The 21821-nt window shown below is 38.3% G+C and overlaps 1 protein-coding gene across 2 annotated transcripts in view; it reads left to right on the top strand.

The window, feature by feature from the left end:
- Positions 1-21821, top strand: part of UBE2V2 (ubiquitin conjugating enzyme E2 V2) — a 44986-nt gene that overhangs the window by 12076 nt on the left and 11089 nt on the right. The window contains exons 1-3 of one of the 2 annotated variants that reach the window (XM_045560689.1): positions 8448-8476; positions 15535-15683; positions 20841-20966. In XM_045560689.1, coding sequence (XP_045416645.1) covers positions 15639-15683; positions 20841-20966 — 171 coding nt within the window. In that variant the 5' untranslated portion in view covers positions 8448-8476; positions 15535-15638. Of the gene's footprint in view, positions 1-8447; positions 8477-15534; positions 15684-20840; positions 20967-21821 lie in introns of those variants that run through there. The other variant, XM_045560688.1, reaches the window with a different exon arrangement.

Here is a 21821-nt window from a genome sequence, read left to right as displayed (position 1 = left end):
AAGGCAAAGTCCTACACTTCCCTTTCTTTTCCCCAAGCATATGGTATCTCTCTTTGTGCTGTGATGGCTGGGGTTGGGAGAGGGATAATGTGGGTAATGTAAAACTGTCCTTCCTGTCTTCTTCAATGCATCTTATTATTGTGGTATAACCAGATACTGTGATCTCTCACCTGGTTTCCTTACCTCTTGTGAAGGCATTTTTGTGCATGGATAGTTGTTCAAATTGATATTTCTGTGGGGGGATGATCATTGGAGAGTCCTATGCTGCCATGTTACACCACCCTGCCCCATAGCAAGCATCTTTTCTAAGCTTTAGTGAATTGTCATAGTCCTGGGTTTGGACCACCTTCCAGTATTTTATCCTTTGTACTTTCAATGTTAGAACTATCTCTGAGAGTTCCTTTATTGTGAAGTTTTCACTCTGGGATATCATTCTTTCCTCATAACCAATTTTCTCATTTATATGGATAAACTCACTTCATGAAGTTTTTCTGGCTGCTTATCTGGAGTCCCTCAAATGGCAGCAGTGTCAACATTTCCATGGTCAGCTGTCCTATAACTTTTTATATATATATGTTTTTGTTTTGTTTGAGGCAGGGTCTTCCTCTGTTGCTCGAGCTAGAGTGCAGTGGTGTCAGCATAGCTCACTGTAACCTCAAATGCCTGGGCTCAAGTGATCCTCTCGCCTCAACCTCCTGGGTAGCTGGGACTGCAGGAGTGCCCCATGATGCCTGGCTGATTTTTTGTAGAGACAGGGTCTTGCTATATTGCCCAGGCTGGTCTCAAACTTCTGGTCTCAGTGATCCTCCTGCCTCAGCTTCCCAAAGTGCTGGGATTATAGGTGTGAGCCACTGTGCCCAGCCTTTATATTTGATTCAAATTTCATTTCCAGCTTAACAGTTTTTATTTCTTTGCTGTAGTTTCATCTTTGTTGAATAATTTCCTTTATAACTACCTATTTTTGAAAATGTCACACGGGTTTATGGGAGTTCAAGAACAGCCTGGGTAACATAGCAAGATGTGTGTATAGATAATATTGATAAGGAGGCAGCACAGTTATAGTCTTTGTGTCTGAACTGGTAAAAGCAACCAAAGCGCACACAATACAGTGTGATACAGCAGCAGCATTAAAGAATCTGAAATCAAGAAACTAGCTCTGGGCTCAACATCTAGCTAAATAATCTTGTGAAAGTCATTTCATATCTAGATTCCCACTGCTCATCGATTAAATGAACTTGGCCTAGAGTCTAGATGATCCATATGTACTTTCTTTTGGAACTATTATTTCTATTTCTATGAAAGGACCTATACAGGCCACCAGGATTTCTCTCCTTCTGTAGTTTGAAACTTTGCTGAGTTCCAACTTCAAGTGAAAATCACACCTGCTGTCACACCAATCAGCTAATACTCTATAAACAAGAAGAGAAAGGCACTCCCAAACCCAGTCCTGAAGTCCCACCTTATATATCTCAAAGACTTATTTTACATCAGTTCTTTGAAAAAGAGCCTTTGAAAAAGTGAACTACTTCGGAAACAAACTGTCAAACATTAAATTTCATTCTTTTTATTCTAGTCTGCATGCCTCATATCCACTTCTATTTAGTTGTATGTTTTTGTTGTTATTGTGGTTGTTGTTTTGAGACAGAGTCTTGCTCTGTTGCCTGGGCTGGAGTGCCATGGCGTCAGCCTAGCTCATAGCAACCTCAAACTCCTGGGCTCAAGGGATCCTCCTGCCTCAGCCTCCCGAGTAGCTGGGACTACGGGCATGTGCCACCATGCCCGGCTACGTTTTTCTATATAGATTTTTAGCTGTCCAAATCATCTCTCTATTTTTAGTAGAGACGGGGTCTCACTCTTGCTCAGGCTGGTCTCAAACTCCTGACCTCGAGCGATCCTCCCGCCTCGGCCTCCCAGAGTGCTAGGATTACAGGCGTGAGCCACCGCGCCCAGCCTATTTAGTTGTATGTTAAACAGCTCTCAAAATAATAATCTCAACTGACTGTATATTTGTCAGTTGAGTAGTAACCTATCATCAACAGACTTTGAAAAAAGTGATGTGATTGGTTGTTGCTCATGATATGCACCTCTTATGTACATAGTGATTTGTGGACTAAAGAGCTAGAAGCAAAGTTTGTACTTTATGTAATTACTCACAGTTAATATACTATGGTAACTGAAGTTTGAACTGTTTTGTTGGGAGACTGGTATTATTTATCTAAACCGTGGTAACTGAATTTCATGCATATGAGAACCATGGCAAGGATTGTGTGTATATGGAAACATCCACTTAATAATTATTATTTTATTATATAAAAAAAAAATTAGCCAGGCATGGTGGCACATGCCCGTAGTCCCAGCTACTCGGGAGGCTGAGGCAGGAGGATCCCTTGAGCCCAGGAGTTTGAGGTTGCTATGAGCTAGGCTGACGCCATGGCACTCCAGCTTAGGCAACAGAGCAAGACTCTGTCTCAAAACAACAACCACAATAACAACAAAAACATACAACTAAATAGAAGTGGATATGAGGCATGCAGACTAGAATAAAAAGAATGAAATTTAATGTTTGACAGTTTGTTTCCGAAGTAGTTCACTTTTTCAAAGGCTCTTTTTCAAAGAACTGATGTAAAATAAGTCTTTGAGATATATAAGGTGGGACTTCAGGACTGGGTTTGGGAGTGCCTTTCTCTTCTTGTTTATAGAGTATTAGCTGATTGGTGTGACAGCAGGTGTGATTTTCACTTGAAGTTGGAACTCAGCAAAGTTTCAAACTACAGAAGGAGAGAAATCCTGGTGGCCTGTATAGGTCCTTTCATAGAAATAGAAATAATAGTTCCAAAAGAAAGTACATATGGATCATCTAGACTCTAGGCCAAGTTCATTTAATCGATGAGCAGTGGGAATCTAGATATGAAATGACTTTCACAAGATTATTTAGCTAGATGTTGAGCCCAGAGCTAGTTTCTTGATTTCAGATTCTTTAATGCTGCTGCTGTATCACACTGTATTGTGTGCGCTTTGGTTGCTTTTATTTTCTGGAAATGTTATTTTATAAATAAATGCCATTAAGGATCAAGAGAAGACACTGAGTCTAATGGCATTATAGATAATTAAAACTCCAAGTTCTTTTAATGAATGAAAGATTGTGTTGGAAAGAATAACAAAAAAATTTCAGAAAAGTGATTTTAGTGGCTGAATGTTCCACATTCACATAAATATTTTTTGTGAGCAAAAATTTGGTGTTGCAGGCAAATACATACATAGTAATTGTTCCCTTAGTGATTCTTATAAATCTATGATTTTTCTTTCAGGTTATTTTGGGGAGGGGAGAGGAAGGTAGTTTATAGGGAGTGCTATGAGTGGTTGATAAAACCTCATCTCTGTATTTGAAGTAGGAATCACAGCCTGATAGGTTATCTTAAACATTTGCAGTATTGCACCTACTTTTCTTAAAGTGATGCTTTCAAGCATTTAATACTGTTTTTTTCTTTTATTCTTCCTTTTACCTACTTTCCCAAATAGGGTGTCTCTAGATAAGACTGTATTTTTGTCAGATAGGAAGAACTTGGTGCCAAGAATTTTGGGACAAGGCAATGGCCGTGTAACCTGGGCTTCTTATTCTTTCCAGAGGGTAATAAGTTTTTAAAAATCTAGAGTTCTGTGAAAAAGGGCCAATCTCCTCTAGTCATTGACCACACCTTTGAGTGATGCATCGTAAGAAAGCTGAAACTTCTGGTGAATGGAGTTGTAAATGAATATTGAGTTTGGTTTCAGGGAGTTATTTTTTTCTACTTTTTTTTTTAAACAGCTTTAGTGAGATATAATTCAGATACCATGCATTTGCCCATTTAAACTGTACAATTCATTGGTTTCTGGTATGTTCACAGATGTGTGCAACCATCACTATAGTTGTATTAGAGCATTTTCATTATCTCAGAAAGAAACCCTGTACCCTTTAACATGACATGTCACTGTCCTAGACCCCCAAACTCCTTCTCAGCCCCTGGCAACCACTAATCTGTTTCAATAGAATTGCCCATTCTGTACTTTTATATGAGTGTAATCTTACAGTATGTGGTCTTCTGTGCTTGGCTTTCATTTACTGTGTTTAAGGGTCATCCATGTGGTAGTATGTATTAGTACTTATCCCTTTTTATGGCCAAAGAATATTCCACTGTATGGATATACCACATTCTGTTTATCCATTCATCTGTTGATGGACATTTGGGTTGTTTCCATCTTCTGGCTATTGGGAATAAGGCTACTATAATATAAACATTCCTGTGAAAGTTTTATACAGACGTATGTTTTCTTCTCTGGGTAAATACCTAGGAGTAGAATTGCTGGGTCATATGGTAACTATGTAAACATTAATGTAAACACATTAACTGCCATGAGAGTTGTATTTAACTCACTCTAGTTTTGACCCTGGGGCTGCGTGAAGCATATATAAAATCTTGTTGCTGTTCTTACTGTTACAATTAATATTGAGAGTTTAATTCTGAAAACGATTAAATGAGTAGAAGTTGATACATTTTGTTTTTCTATTTATGTCTACCTTTAAATTACAGTTGACAGTTGTTATTCTGTTTTCATAATAAAAGCACTGTGGCCCAGGGAAAAGTTTCTGTTTTTTTGTGTGTGTGGCAATCAGTGTGTTAACTGAGGAACTGCCAGGCTGTTTTCTGAAAGGAAATCATTTTATATTTCCACCAGCAGGTATGTGAGGGGCTCAATTTCTCCACATCTTCACCAGTACTATTGATTGATTGATTGATCAATTGAGATAGGATCTCACTCTGTTGTCCAGGCTAGAGTGCAGTGTTGTGATCATAGCTCACTGCAGCCTTGAGTGCCTGCTCAACTGGTCCTTCTGCCTCAGCCTCCTGAGTAGCGGACGAGCCAACATGCCCAGCTCTCACCAATACTTGTTATCTTGACTTTTTGTTTCTAGCCATCCTTGGGAGTGTGAAGTGATATTTCATTGTAGTTTTGATTTGCATTTCCCTGTGACTGGTGATCCTGAGTATATTTTCATGTGCTTACTGGCTATTTATGTATCTTTGGAGAAATGTCTATTCAGATCCTTTGCCTATTTTTTAACTGGGCTATTTGTCTTTTTATTGTTGAGTTGTTGGAGTTCTTTGTATATTCCAGATATAAATCCCTTATCAAATATATGGTTTGCAAGTATCTTCTCCCATTCTGTAGGTTGTCTTCACTTTCTTGATGTTGTCCTTTGAAACCAAAAAGTTTTAATTTTTTTTTTTTAAATAGAAATGAGGTCTTGCTATGTTACCCAGGCTATTCTCAAACTCCTGGCCTCAAGAAGTCCTGCTGCCTCAGCCTCACAAAGTGCTGGGATTATAGGCATGAGCCACCACACCCAGCCCCCGACAGTTTTACATTTTAATGAAGACCAATTTAACTATTTTTTTCTACTTTATTAAATTACAAAGTCTGGCTTTTGGTATGTACTGCATCCAGCTGGTTCTTTGTTTTAAAGACATCATGTTGATGTACTATGAGTTCTAATTGATGATCTTGTTATAATTATTTTACAAGATTACTGTATGACAGAGGGGCAGGACTCTGAGCTCTACCTTGCCAGGTGTAAGGTTTAGCCTCACATTAAAAAAAATTTTATAGCCAGATACCACGCATACTAGCAGTCCCCAATCTTTTTGGCACCCAGGGACTGTTTTCATGGAAGACAATTTTTCCATGGACCGGGTTTGGGGTGGAGTGGGGTGTCATGGGTAAGAGCAGGGGTACAGAGCTCAGGTGGTAATGAGTGGCCCGTTTCCTAACAGGCCACTGACTGGTAGTGGGCTGCAGCCAGATTTTTCAGTCTTGTGATGGGAATGTTGTAGGAAAGTTCAAACAGTGCATGGCTTGGTATACTGTTACCCATGCTAGTGTCATCTGCTACCTAAATTATCATTTGTGGTTTACTAAACTTAAGTGCTGATGTAAGTGGTTATGTCATCAGAGGAAATACTTATGTTATTGAAAAGTCTTTCATAGTCTGAAGTGTTTACCTCTTAAACAGTGATTTGGAGGGGTATCTATTCATTTTGTTTAATATGGTTTTCTCACTGTGGAAGCTAACTGTAGCTTCCTGAACTCACAGGAGAGCTGTTTAGTTTTATTTTTAGTTTACTTTTCTGAAGCGAAACAGTACTAAAAGAATATTTTATGTTTACATATGCTCATTAAATATAAAAACATGAAGCTGCTTATTTTCCCCTGATCTAGCTGAGTTAGTGTCTGGCAAATAGACTTCTGAATGAACTATCCGTATAGCTGCAGGAGTTTTTTGCAGGTGTTTAGGGGGCAGGGCAGTTTTGGTTGTAATCTAAAGAGTAACAGTATAATGATTAATATTCTGTATATAATGCATCCTCCACACGTTGTGCACTTTGCACATCCTCTAATCCAGAGATTTTTCCTGAGTAGAGAACTATCATGGAGATAATGATTCACGTTCCTTCATTTACTGCATGAATGTTCAAAGCTGACAGCATGGCAGGCCCACCCAGCAAGGAATCCCTGACGGTGTCTGGAAGGGAACAAGTACAGTCCAGAACAGAGGGCGGAGCAAGTGATCACACAGGACGACTTCATTTGCTCTTATCATGGCTTTGCTTTTGTATGTGTTACGAAATATTCTAATAACTTAATAGGGAAAAAAGGCCCAGTGAATTTCTTTTTATTGTTTTTTTTTTTTTTTTTTTTTTTTTGAGACAGAGCCTTGCTCTGTCATCCCAGTTAGAGTGCAGTGGCGTCATTGTAGCTCACAGCAACCTCAAACTCTTGGGCTCAGGCTATCCTCCTGCCTCTGCCTCCCAAGTAAGTAACTGGGACTACAGGCGAGCAGCACCACACCTGGCTAATTATTTCTCTCTCTCTCTCTCTCTCTCTACTTTTTTTAGTAGAGACGGGGTCTCACTCTTGCTCAGGCTGAACTTGAACTCCTGACCTTAAATGATCCTCCTGCCTCAGCCTCCCAGAGTGCTAGGATTACAGGCATGAGCCAGCACTCCTAGCCTATTTCTTATTTTTTAAAATAAATTTTATTGTGTATATTTAAAATATGTACATGATGTTATGAGTTGGATTTATATAGTACAATGGTTACTATGGTGAAGCAAATTAACATATCCATCATCTTACATAGTTATCCATTTTATCCCTTGTGGCAAGAGCAGCTATAATGTACTCACTTAGCAAAAATCCTAAATCTGGTACACTGTTATTAACTGTAGTCCTTGGGATTGTACATTGGATTTTTAGACTTGTTCATCCAACATTTCTACTACTGTGCGTCCTTTGACCTATGCCCCCCCATTTCTTCCCCCCGCCCCAAACCTGGTACCCACTGTTCTCTCTGTATATTTGACCTCTCCCTCTCTTTTTTTTTTTTTTTTTAAGATTCTGCAGTTGTAGGTTATCTTTGGGTCCATATTCAAATAAAATTTTCATGTATATATGAAAATGTTTGATAATTATGACCAATATATATGTGTGGCTATTAGGTCTCTCTTTTTCCTTTTTACTTATGCACAGTTAATGTAATTCAAGTACGTTAAAGTGACTTTATATAATGTTTTAAATATGTGATATAGTTTACCTGAATGTATGCCACTTGGCCTCTTTAAGTTTTTGCACTGCCAAATAAACTTTTTGATCAGATTGCTTTTCTGTACTGGCCCCCCCTCCCCCGCCACCAACACCTCCTTTTAGGTATCTATTGCTGTGTCACCCAGTAACTTAGTGGCTTCAAACAATGATTTATTCTTTCTCACGATACAGGAGTTGACTGGGTGGTTCTTCTGCTGGTCTCCCTGTGGGTCACTCGAGGGGCTGCCTGGACTGGTGGGCTGGGCCTCTTGCCTGGGTGCCTCTCGTCCCCACCCTGCAGCCGCCTTAGCTCCTGGTGGTGTAGGGGTGGTCAGAGTTCTTCCATGGTCTTCCAAGAGAGCTAAAGCAGGTTAGCAGGCTCTTTCAAATGCTAGTGCCAGAACTGGTCCAGCATCCGATCAAACCAGCAGGAGGGACCGCCCAGCTTGAAGGGAAGAAGAAATAGGCTCTCTCTTGAGAGGGGCCTGGCCTGGAGGGTGGAGAGTGGCTCACAGTGGCTCTGGAGGCAATCTACAGCCCTGTGTTTGTCCTTGAGGGGAAATTTCACGAAGTGGAATTTGAATCAAAGCATATGCATATTTAAAAATTCTTGTTATATTTTGTCAGATTACTTCTGCAAGATTTCTAGTGCCACTAGTGATGTATAAATATATTTTTTCTACAGTTCTACCAACATTGTGTTTAGGTTTTTAATTTTAATTTTTTTTTATTTCAGCTTATTATGGGGGTACAAAAGTTCAGGTTATGTATGTTGCCCATGTCCCCCCCAGCCCCCCGAGTCAGAGCTTCAAGCGTGTCCATTTCCCAGACAGTGCGCATTGCACTCATCACGTAGGTATGCACCCATCCCCTCCCCCCACCCCCCTTAATTTTAGTTTTTTGATGGGTGTATAATAACCTTATAATTCTTATAGTTTGTGTGCTTTTCTTTTTGTTACTAGCTATATTTCATGTCTATCTGTCAAGGTACAAAATATATATGTACCTATTTACTACTTGTTCTTTGGAACTGGCTATTGTAGGATTTTAATACTTTAAAGATTAACTTGAAAATTTCATACCTTATGTTTACTGCTTTTCTCCCTTTGCTTTGAATTTTTTTAAAAACTGAGGCTAGGGTCATGTCTGATGTCCTGAAGTAATGCTCCAGATGAAATGAAGGAAGGTTAAATAAAGGAGGAGGGAAATCAGATCCCACTTCTCAGTGGGAGGAACGGCAGTGAATTTGTGGCCATCTTTAATCAGCTACAAATGCTTAATATATATAAGGGTCATGAAGTTTTGGGAAGTAAAACATAAATTGCACAACACTTAAAACTGCATTTATGTTGGATTCAGAAGACATACAGGCATCACATAGATAGGTTGTTTGTTTAAAATCAGTCTATAATAGCTTGCTTTCACAGAATTCAAGAAGCCTAAATTTGGAAGGGGCTTTAGAAATGATGTGGTTCCACGGGGATTTTGATCAGAGATAGAGGTGGGGTCAGAGGCAAGGTGATAGGATTTCTCCTTTCTGTTGCCTCTTCTCCTCAGTCCAGTGGATCCTCCTGCAGTGAGGTCTAAATTTTCTCTATTAGAAACAGTGCTCAGCCAGCATTCCTGTTCATGTTTTCCTGTGAATACTTAACGGAGTTCTCTAGGCCTGTGCCCAGGGTCTCCATAAAAATTACCAGTTTGCTCACCAGAGTAGTTGTACCAGTTTATTCTAACCTCTGTAGCAAATGAGCTTCCATTCTACATCTTTGCCCAGACCAAGAATTGTCAGACTTAATATTTGTCAGTTTGGTGGCTAGAATAAATCATTATGGTTTTAATTTACGTTTCCTGATTACTAATGAGGTTAAGCATATTTTCATGTTTATTGGTCATTCCTGTTTCCCCTTTTATAAACCTTCTTATTCACTATATTGTGCCCATTTTTCTGTAGGTTTGTGTTTTGCTTGTTAATTTCTAGGAGGAAGTCTTTCTGTATTTTGGATACTAAAATTTAGCCTGTTACATGTTGTTCATATCTTCTTTCAGTTGGTGACTCGTCTTTTCATTTGTCTTGTGAAACTGCAGTTTTTATTTTAGTCAAGTTTATCAGTCTTTTGGTTTGTGTTTTTTTTGTTGTAAGAAATCTTTTTATCCTCAAGTCATAAAGATATATTAAAGTCTGGTTTGCTCTTCACATTTAGGCATTTAATCTGCCTAGAATTGATTTTTATGTATACTGTAAGATAGGGGTCTAATTTTATTTTATTTTTCCATGTTGATAAAATGTTCCAATACCATTAACTTTTCCTATTTTTTTCCTTTTATTTTGAAGTAACTTTAGATTTATAGAAGAGTTAAATAAATGGTACAAAGAATTCCCGTATACCTTCACATAGATGCGTCAGATGTTAATATTTAACATTTTCGCATGCTCGTGTATTCTCACTTCCCCTCCCTCCATGATTATTTTTTATATCTGGAATCATTCAAGGCAAGTTAACATATATATGCCTCTTGATCCCTAAATACTTCAGTGTGTATTTACTGAAAGCTAAGACATTTTCTTACAACAATGTACTTATCAAAATCAGGAAATTAACATTGATAAAGAACTGTTATCTACAGGCCCTGTTCAAATTCTGCCAGTTTTCCCACTAGTGTCCTTTAAAGCAAAATAATAATAATAATAACCTTTTTTTTTTTTTCTGGTACCAAGGTTGCATTTAGTTGTCATGCCTCTAGTCTCTTTTAATCTAGATTCCTACTGACTTTTATTAAATGTCTTTATTAATGTCTCATTTTCATATACACGTGTCTGTTTTGGAGCTCTTCTTTTTATTAGTCTGTTGATTCCTGCACTAATTCCACATTATCTTAATTAATTTCTTTAGCTGATGACGAGGTCTTAATATCTAGGAAAGTGTCCCTCTGTTTTCATTTTTCTTTCTTTTTCTCTCTCTATGTATTTTTAGAGACTGGGTCTTGCTCTCTAGCCTAGGCTGGAGTGCAGTGATGAGATCATAGCTCACTGCAACGTTGAACTCTTGGGCTCAACTGATCCTCCTGCTTCAGCCTCCCAGATAGGTGGGCCTACAGGCATGTACCACCATGGCTAATTTTTAATTTTTTTGTAGAGGCAGGGTGTTGCTGTGTTGCCCATGTTGGTCTTGAACTCTGGGCTCAACCGATCCTCCTGCTTTGGTCTCCCAAAGTACTAGGATTACAGGCTTGAGACATTGCATCTGGCCTCGTTTTCTTTTAAAATTTTCTCCAGATTCTTGTCCCTTAGATTTTTCCATAAAAATATTAGGACTCTGTCCCAGGAACAATGCTGGTGGAATTTCAGTTTAAATTGAAAGAATACATAGATTAATTCGGAGAAAGCTGACATCTTTGCAGTATAAGTTTTCTCGTCTAAGTAGTTTGTTCAGTTTTTTGGTGGTGTTTGTTCATACTTGGTGATTTCTCCACTGCTGTCTTACATGTCTGTACCTGCTCTTCACTTAGAAGATTTCCCTTCTTTTTATGGTGCACCAGGAGAGTTTCTTCTTCAAGGAGACCTTCCTTGTTCCTTCTTTTCCGGGTTATTCTTTCTATCTTTTGTCATCTTCTTCTACATTGTAAACTTCTTGAGAGCAAACAAAATTCTTAGTCTTGGTATCAAGTGCCTTAGCATAGTAACTGGTAGCTAGTAGTTGCCAAATGTTTATTTAGTGAAGGAATGAATTGATATAAAAGTGAAAGACTGACAAAATATAGTTCTTTTGATATTGTGCTGCCTACTGTGTTTTCTTCTACATCCCTACATGGTGTTTTCATAATTTTTTTGTTCCCTTAAGGAGGATAAGAAAGTTAAAACAAAACCAAACAAATAATTTGTTTTAAATTTCTGAAAAATTAGAAAATACTACAGAGAGCTCTTATAAATGTTTCTATTAATATTTTAAGCACTGCAAAACTAGAAGGTGAGTCTCTATTTCTTGGACTTAAATTTTAAAACTTTGTTTATAGTATATTTATTTACATAGAGAATTTCAACGAGTAGCTTTTGAATAATCTGCATTTTAGTTGTACACATTCTGTAATCTCCCTGCTGTGTTTTTTTCTTTCCTTTTTATTTTCTGGATTTTGAGATGCAGTATACAGTAACAGAATGAGTATTGTACCCCATGTTGAGGAAATTTGAATTTTAGTTTTGACTCAGCTACTAGCTTGCCATGATCTTGAATGAGTTAACTTTTATGTCCTTGGTCTTTGTAAAATATGGATATATCTGCTCCTCATACCTCAAAAAATTTTTCTTTAAGATACGATGACTAATGAGAACGTATTTGAAAACTATACAGTGGTGGTTATGTTACTTCCCTGGACAGGAGTATTTTGCTTTGAATATACCCAGTATATGAAAATCATGATTTGTATTGGGGTGCTTCACTTTATGGAAAAGTTCTTTTTCAGAGATACCAGGACAGGGTTTATTTTGTAAAAGTTGCTCCCACAGTTGGTTAAGGTGTGTTCCCCATCCCTATCAGATTTGCAGGAACTGGGGGCCCTTTTGCTGGGAGCTAGGGAAGTGCATGCCATCCAGGACCCAGCGTGGGAGAATAATGGCTGTGAGGTTCAGTTTTGGAACCCAAGTTTCAGACCTGACTCCCCTGCTTACTCTCCTTGTTGTTAGATTGAACCTTATGAAATTGCTATTTCTGTTGGTTGAAAATATGCCTGAATATCAGCAGTTTCATAAGGTTCAACCTAATAATAAAAGCCTCAGTTTTCTCACCTAGTAAAATGGTGATGTTGATAATGACTTATATGAGGACCAGCTGAGGTGGGATTAGAAAGGAAATAAGACGGAAAAAGTGACTCCATTCCTATACATGTTTTTCCTTTAGTTTTTGAGTAGGTTGATCATTCACCTGGTCAGTGTAGAAGGGTGTACAGTGAGATCTCCCTGCTTCTGTCCCCCAGCAAGACTAATATTTTAAAGTATCTAGTCTATTTGTGCTTTTTTCCCTTTGTTAACTTGAAAAAGGTAAAAGGTTTATGATTTTTTTTTTTTTTGCCACTAGACTACAAGGGAAAACATTTCTGAATTAAAATCGGGAAATCTATATTCCTAGTAAGCACAGCATGGTAAGACTCATTCTCCTGGTATTTATTTGGCAGTCTTTATGCCCTTTTTTGGGTATTGTGAGAATTAAAGGCAAGTAACCAGGTATCAGATAGATATCTTTCAGATTAAAAACTGGAAGCATGTTTTCCAGGTTGTTTGTCTTTAGGGTTTTGCTTATATTATCACTAACTTTGTTATCTCTTACGAGTGGAGGTTCATTGCGATGTGGTAACCAGGAGACTGGATTAGTGGGAAGTCTGGAGACTTGGGTTCTTGACCTGGTTTGGGGACTAATAGTTACTAGTAGTTCTGTAACCTTAAGGTTATGGCCAAATGCAAGAGATCCAGAGGGCAGTCAGTGCCTGAAAACTGCAACATTTGTGGAGCAACATCCCCACCTTGTGGCTTTTTCTTTTCGTAGACACTAGTGGTTAGATGAAATAAGACAGCGTTCTAGCCCTGAATTCGAAAACATAGCTCACTGTTTGTTTTGTTTTTGAGTCTCATACTTTAAGAACAAAATAGTCTTAACTGCTGTAACCCTTTAAATGCCAACAATTGATCTGTTAATCTTAGAACTGTTTCCCCAAAGTGCTGTGTAGAGAGATGGTGAAAGCTTAGCAGTAATTAGGTTTGTCACTTTCATGGCACTTAGGTAAAAGGAAACATTAGTTTTACATTGTGTACTTTACAGTTTTGGATGCCCATAAAGGTCACCTGACTGAATAGGTTATAAAAATTGGCAAAGAAATTCAACATAAATTTAGAATTATTCTTAGGAGAATGACTTAATAATGGCAAGGGTAACCCAACTTGTTTACTATTACTTTAAAAAGCAATTCAGTAGCAATATATTGTGGAGATCATTACTATACAGTTACAGAAAAGTAAAAAAATAGTTGTCCCAATGTTATATAAATAGAAACTTAGAGCTTAGAATAAAATTTCCAGGGGCCACACTACAGGAATTTACACAGAGCTTTTATTGTCAACAACTTAGATGGAGGTACAAAGAAGTTTTATGTCATTCTATTTCATATAGGCACTAAAATGATCATAGTCAGTATTTACTGTGTTTAAGGTGGATTACTTTGTTTAATTCTCACAATGATTTGATGAGGTAAGAACTGTTGTTATTCTGCTTTTACACGTGAGAAAGCTGTGCAAGGGGCTGTCAGGTGGGCAGCAGAACTAGAGCTGGACCCAGGCAGTCTGGTTCCTGCCACTAGGATGTGCTGCCTGTGTCGCTTGTCGTGCTGTGCAGCATGGTGCTGAAAAGGGCAGCAGTGGAGAAGCTGAATTTTTAATACCGGATCTGCCATCATAGCTGTGCGACCTTGGAAGAGGTCACGTAACTTTTTCAATTTCAGGTGCTTTTAGGACTAAACGGGATAACTTATTTAAAATAGCACTTAATGTATCCTAAACAAGTTGTTATTAATAATCATAGTAATTATAATGACTACTTTGTGATTTATAACAGCTCCATGTTTTTGTGACCTATGATTTTCAAGCACTTTTTAAAATCGCAGTACACAAAGTGGCTAGTGGTTTGTTTTTTTAAAGTTACAGTACTTTGATGGCTTTTCATATGTCCAGAAGGAGTACTGTGAATTAGTAAGTCAAAGAAATGTTTTGATTTCAGTGGGACAGGGAAGTGATAGAAAATGGCAGTCATTTTCAAGGAGATGCCATTTTTTCTTTCTGTCTTATGACTGTGTGCACATGTGCAAGAGAGAGCGCCAGTGAGAGGATTCTGAGTGCATTTACAGCTTTTTTACAGACTGCTGTGATGGGATTGGAGGGTGTTTCGTGTTCGATGCTGTGGAGAGCACAGAAGCCCACAGGGTCCAGCCTGTGGTAGAGAGGCCAAGCCAGCAGTCCTAGGAAAGGTTGTGGAAAATTGGGGTAAATTGTGGTTGGATTCCAGGGATTGGAGGTCAGAATGATGGCAAAGACCAGATTCAGTGAGAATGAAGGGGTGGGAATGTGAAAGGATAGGAGATTCCAGGCAGAGAGATTTCTGTGTTAAGATTTTAGAAATAAAGTAAGGAGGATGGAGTTTAAAAGAGTAGAAACATGTATGACATGGAGTGGAGGTGTGAGAAGGGTTAGCGGATTGTGAAAAATTTGCTAGTTGAGGCAAGGAGGCAAAGAAGTGTCCTGGAAAAGTGTTTAGGAACATGAGATTCGTTTCTCAAGTTGAGCGACTCCCCCACGATGGTTAAGTGATGGTGCTGGGGTGGCATGGCGGGCCCGTGGCTCAGGGCAGGAGCAGCAGACAGGCAGACTGGGGGGCTGAGGGTGCGGCCGCCTCAGCATTCTGGAAGACACACATTGAAGTGCATTTTCTAAGAAATAATATAATTTTCCTTTTGAAAAATCATTAGAGAGTATATATTAATGAACTTTAGCTTTTAAGAACTTTCTGGTCATGCCTGTTTCTTTCATGCAGCGTGCTTGGCTAGGAACAGAAACCTAAAGTAGGGAAAATGTTCACTTTACGGTGATTTCCTTATGATTGATTTATTGATTGATTTATGTCAGTATGAAATTGATTAAATAGGAATTTATATACACATTCTATACTGCTGTTAATGTTTCGTACAGTGCTTTCTTTAACATTTTTATTTTGAGAGGTTATTAGACTGAGCATTTTCTGGGACAGATTCTTTTTAAAGGGAATTTTGTCTTTTTGGGAGATAATTTTTAAAGGTTAATTTGGTAAAAGCTGAATTTAAATATCTGTAGCTCTTATAATTATGAGCTTTTTACATTTACATTGATGTTCTTTTGTATAGGAGTTAAAGTTCCTCGTAATTTTCGCTTGTTGGAAGAACTTGAAGAAGGACAAAAAGGAGTAGGCGATGGTACGGTTAGCTGGGGCCTTGAAGATGATGAAGATATGACACTTACAAGGTGGACAGGCATGATTATTGGGCCACCAAGGGTCAGTGCTATAAATTACATATTTTCTATTAATATTTATTGTTGCTTTAGAGTAAACATTTAATTTTATACAATTGATATTAAAATAAACAATTATGATAACTTCTAACTGAAATAATTCCTCCCTTTTTACATGTATTTATTGATGCTTCCTATGTGCAGGGTATATTCTGTGATTATCTGAAGGACTGGGGGAAGAAGGTTGATGTGGTGGTTGCTATCAAAGTATTTGCAGTTTAGTAAAGGAGAAAAAATCAATACGGGTGACAGATTCTACATACAGCAGAGCAAGTTCACTACAGGACTTTAGAATATGTTTCTTCTAGCTGGAATAATTGAGGAAGGCTGAACAGTGGAGGAAGTTGCCTTTGGAATAAGCCCTAAGTGACTGACTGGTAGGATTTCAGAAGGTGGTGGTGGGGATGGAGAACAGTCCAGATAGGAGAAAAGGTGAGGGAATGCAGGGGGATATTGGGAAGAGCAAACATTTGATTTACCATGTTACTAACCCCCAGGTGTGTAACTGAGGGTTTCTGAATTGGTGGTTTATATTGAGTGCATATGCTGTCTGCCCTTAGACACTTCACACGCTGTGGAAATGCGTAGGCCTCAATTTCTTCATCTATGAAGATACATAGAAAAGTCTGTGATTCTTATATATTTTCTAATATTGTTACTGGCGCCTGGCCCGTTGTGTTTTATTCTTAGGTCTTTCTCAGGTTTATGACATTTTATTTTTACTCAAAATCTTTCTTCTGGATTGGAAGTTATTTTTTCTATATTGGATTCTTTACTCAAAGGCCCCATCCACTGCTCTCCCTGCAGTAACTCTTTGAAATGTATATTATGTAATGCTTTTGATTTGGTGAAAAGGACACAATTTTGAATGTTTTTTTAGTCTTTGGTTTTGTATATAGTTTGCTACCTTATGATGAGAGCATTTCAACTGTTTGCTGTTGGGTAAAGTTTAGATTTCCTCTTGATTATTAGAAAAGAAAAAGGGATCAGATAATTAGCAATGTTAACTTTAGAAAATGAATTAATCCATTTTTATATTATTTTCTGGTATTCCTTTGCAAAATTTGCATATACTCTTAAAAGTTCCCCTGTTTCCTTCCTTGCTCTGATTTTTCCATAAGGCAATCTGAGGAAGGAAATACAATATTGATACTTAGAATTCTTTATAACTTGGTTATTTGTAATGAAAACCTTGATTTTCACTGCCTGTGAACATTATTACCATGATCTGTTTGGTGAAAAAAAAATGCTTATAACTTATTCTGACTTTAAACTTAGAAGATTTAACAGTCAGAATTTGGTAGAATGTAAATTTGAAATGAGTTTAGATTTGGTTTTTCTCCAGCCACTGCCTCTAATAAGAGTCTGGAGCTTGTATGAGTCCATCAGTGGTCCTGTAGGCTGAGCCTGCAGCACAGCTGCCAGATTGGAGGAACAGCTCCAGCTTGGTCTCTGACCCGGCTGGGGTCCCCAGGAGGATTCCCCCCTTCCTGGTGTCGCCACACCTCAGGAGGTTCTGGCTGTCTGTGCCCAGTGAGGGGGGCGAAGGCTGCTCCTCTGCAGCTTCTCTCTCCTAGCCCAGGGGGCAGAGGGCACGTAGACAAGGTGTTGCCGTGGGCCCTTCCCTCTCTGTGGGTTGTGGTCTTAGAGCTGCAGGGGGCAAAAATATTTTTTTCTCACCTATTACAAAGTTCCTGGGCAAGGCACTTGTAATAAAAGACAGATGAATAAGAGAAAAGCATACACATTTATTTTTTATGTGACATGGAAACATTCAGAAATGAAGACCCAAAGAAGCAGGGAAAACCTATATATTTTTATGCTAAGTTTGATGAAGAGTGGACAGTCGTGCAGAAGTGTGATTGGATCTAATTAATGGTAACAAAGTGGGTAAAAAACTGGGGGGACTCAGCCAAGGTTTGTTTGTTCAGGTTCTTCTTTGTGTCTCTGTGCTTTCATTACTTCTCTCTGGGTATAAGACAGGGCCTACTTCAGGGGAGGTCAGCTAGGTTTGGGGACCTGCCACGGGAGAAAGGATGAGGGGAAGGTGAGAGTGACCGTGCTTCTGCTCGGTTGCTGTATTTTGGGGTAGCATGTCCTGAGCCCCATCGGAGCCCCCTCTCACTCCGCGTGCCAGGCGGAGGTGGGAGGGGTGCCCGTAGAGGCCTGGTGTGCTCCCGGAGCTGGGCCCGCGTTCTGCCCGCCAGCCTCTCCTCACCCTGTCTCGAGCTCTCTCAAAGGCCAGGGGCCGCAGCACACATCCAGTTGCTTTTCATAAAACGGGCAGGAGTTTGTGTCTCACCCCAGTTGTTTTCTTTTTAGAAGGTGTGATATTGAGAACAATTTTGTCCTCTTCTATGGGTATCCACATCTAGCCAGGATACTAGGAAAACTCTGACTTTAACATACTATTACATGTTTTTTATTTTTTGTATTTTATTGAATAGGATCCCTAGTGTTTTTTGTTATTCCAGTATTTATTTGGATTCATATGATTAGCAGTTTTGTTTTTCTGTGTGTTTGTGTGCAGTTTTATGCAGCAGTGTTTGTTGGTATTAGAGCTTTAGTACCTTTTTCAAGTTTTCTCATACGTAAATGAAGGTACTTGTCTCCATCTTTAAAATGTAAAAGTTGTGAGAATTAAGTGAAATAATGATTAGATAATAGGAGAGTACCTGATAAATACTAATAGTTCGTTTTATTACTTTCTATTTTATTTTGCTCTTGCTTTTTTTTTTTTGAGACAGAGTCTCACTCTGTTGCCCTGGCTAGAGTGCAGTAGCTAGGACTACAGGCACGTGCCACCATGTCTGGCTAATTTTTTCTATGTTTAATAGAGACGGGATCTTGCTCTTGCTTAGGCTGATCTCAAACTCCTGAGAGCAGGCAGTCCTCTTGCCTTGGCCTCCCAGAGTGGTGGGATTACAGGCGTGAGCCACCGTGCCCGGCTTGCTCTTGCTTTGGTTAGATAACAGAAAAACTTGGTTGTTAACTTAAAATTTAGAGGTAATAAAGTTAATCAAATGTGTCAGAAGTTAGGGTGATGTTTACTATAAGCATTGAATTAGATTAATAGGCTAGCTTAGGGATTTTTCTAACTTTAAAAAATGAAGGTAGAATTTACATATAGTGAAAGGCACAGGTCTTGCCATGAGTTTGACAAATGTAGCTTGTTATTTACACCCCTACTGAGATACAGAACAGTTCTGTCATCCTAGAAAGCTCCCTTTCCCATCCCACCCCTGCTTCCTGTGCGGGACAGTTTTGCATGTTGCAGAATTTGATAAGTGAAATTATGCGCTGTGTACACTTGGGGTTCTTCTTTACCCAGTATAAAGTCTGAGTGACTCAGCCGTGTTGTGTCAGACAGTAGGAAGTGTGTTTCTTTTTATTGCTGAGCAGTATTATACTGTATGGATATACTATAATATGTTTATTAGTTTTCCTGTTTATGAGCACTTGGCTTTTATCTACTGTTTGCCATTACAAGTAAAGCTGCTATGAGCATTCTTGTAGAAGTCTTTTTTGTGAACACATTTGTTTCCATTTCTCTTGGGCAGATGCCTAGGACTAGAAGTACTACATCACAGGGGAGTCTGATGTGCATCCAGATTGGAGAACCACAGATAAGATACTCTCTTGAGATGTCTGATTTTAGTCATTTTTATATATATAGTGAAAGTGCTGGCCATATTATTATTTGTTTGCTCTTAAATTTGGATGAGTTTTATACAACTCTTTCTTTTTTAAAATATTGAAATGTTTAATAACACGTATGAGGTTGTCACATACATTTTACATTATAGGAGTTTACTATTACAAATCTGACCTCCACTTGGGAGTAGCTCTTATTTATGGGAAAAGGATTAGTTTGCGTGAGATGTAGATGGGTGATTAGCTTCTTTTTTCCCTGATCTTATATAGGAGCCATCAGTTATTAAATATATCACTTTCACTTATTTTTTACTTCCCTGTTTTAGTGGTACACTAATAAGTTAACCAAGTGAATAAAAACTGTAAGGAGAAAGAAGAGTTAATTTATAGGCATGAAAATAAGCCCTGAATAATCTAGATGCTGTAAGTCTGCTTTAAAATAGCTGTTTTATAAGGTGTTAATGTTAATTAAACTTCATGATTAAGAAACCCTATTTTATTTTGTATTTTATTTAGAGACAAGGTCATACTCTGTTGTCCAGGTTGGAGTACAATGGCATGATCATAGCTCACTGCAGCCTCGAACTCCTGGGTTCAAACGATCCTGCCTCAGCCTCCCAAGTAGCTGGGACTATAGGCACGCATCACCACACCTGGCTATTTTTATATTTTAATTTTTTGTAGAGATAGGGTCTCACTGTGTTACCCAGGCTGGTCTCAAACTCCTGGCCTCAAGTGATCCTCCCATCTCGACTTCCCAAAGTGCTGTGGGATTATAGACATGAGCCACTGCACCGGACCGGAAAACTCTATTTTAAAATGATATGTAAACATAAAGTTTGCTCATGTGTCTCTGAATTCAGATAATGGGATTTAATGAACTACAAAATTAATGATGTAGTAATGTAAGTATAACTAATAGGAGACATGAAATAATTATGTTTTATTGCTGCAAGATGGTATAATATGTTTTTCTTTTTGCTGGAAGTTATTGATTGCTATATAAGTAGGGTAACCATATAAATTTTTATCCAACAAGACCATTTAGAGAATGAAAAGAGGCACTACTAATAATTAATACTGAGGCAACAGGAATGAACAGCACTGTACTGGAAACCGTGAGCCTTCATGTATGTGTGATGCAACGCAAGTCGTTCCTCCCTCCAATGTAAACCTTTTAGCAAAATCTAAATTTAAATTTTTTTCCTTAGAATTTGTTATAGGCATTGTTTGTATCACAAAAAACAAGTTCTGATCATATTGATGTTACTTTGTAGAATTATTTTAATTTTATAAAATCTCTACTTTTAAGTATGCTTGCTGCAGTTTTTTTCTAACCATGTAGGTTAAATAAGTTTGAATGTAGAAAAGTCAATTCTTAATCATAAACACTGTCTTATCAAGTACGTTCATATTTTACTTTTCTTCTTTTTTAGCACTTGGATATCATTATTGTGACTTTGTCCTTTTGTGTTTTGCTTTTCAGACAAATTATGAAAACAGAATATACAGCTTGAAAGTAGAATGTGGATCTAAATACCCAGAAGCTCCTCCATCAGTTAGATTTGTAACAAAAATTAATATGAATGGAATAAATAATTCCAGTGGGATGGTAAGTTAAAATAGCCATTTTGTTTTTAATATATATAGTTATATGTTAACTATATGTAATATATGTATCATAATGTACAATATACTAATGTATAGTCAGGAGAAAGTTTTAAAAAAAGGACCTTTGTTAAGCTGAAAGCCTAAAGTTTGTCTTATGTTGTTTTTCTTTTGTAAATCGGCCTGTCCTTAAAAACCTTAAGTTGCTGGCCTAGATGTGATGGTAACACTTTTCTTAGGTTTTTATTAATTTTTCAGCAGTTATATTTTGGTGGAATCCTTTTTGGTGAAAAGATAACCCATTATTTATTTCTCTTTGGATGTTACTTTTCTTTAAAAGTACATTTGGTGAAATTAAAAAGATGAATGTCGGGGGGTGGGTTTCTCAAAGGAACAAATATGTCTGTATTGGAACAGTTATAGCTGAGCACGGTTGTCTCTTCAAAGCAAATAAACCAAAATGACATGTTCTCCCTGACCCACACAAGTCATATAGGAATATTTTTTTTTTTTTTTGAGATTGCATAGTTTTTTTTTTTTTTTTATTTCAGCTCATCATGGGGGTACATAAGTTTAGGTCATATACATTGTCCATGTCCCGCCCATCCCCCCGAGTCAGAGTCCCGAGCGCGTCCGTTCTCATTCTCCAGACAGTGCGCCTGGCACTCATCATATAGTCATACCTCCATCCCCTCCCCCCTCCACCTCCCCGGGTCTGCACCTTCAAGCATGACCATTCCCCAGAGGGTGTGCAACGCACTCGTCATGTAGGCATACACCCATCCCCTCCCCCTACCCCCCATCCCAGTCTGATATCCAATTGGTATCCTTCCCTGATGTACATTTAGGTGATGATCAG

The sequence above is a fragment of the Lemur catta genome, chromosome 9, assembly GCF_020740605.2.
Source record: "Lemur catta isolate mLemCat1 chromosome 9, mLemCat1.pri, whole genome shotgun sequence".
NCBI lineage: Eukaryota > Metazoa > Chordata > Mammalia > Primates > Lemuridae > Lemur > Lemur catta.
The sequence above is the reverse complement of the archived record's forward strand: the minus strand, read 5'-3'. Positions and strand labels throughout refer to the sequence as shown.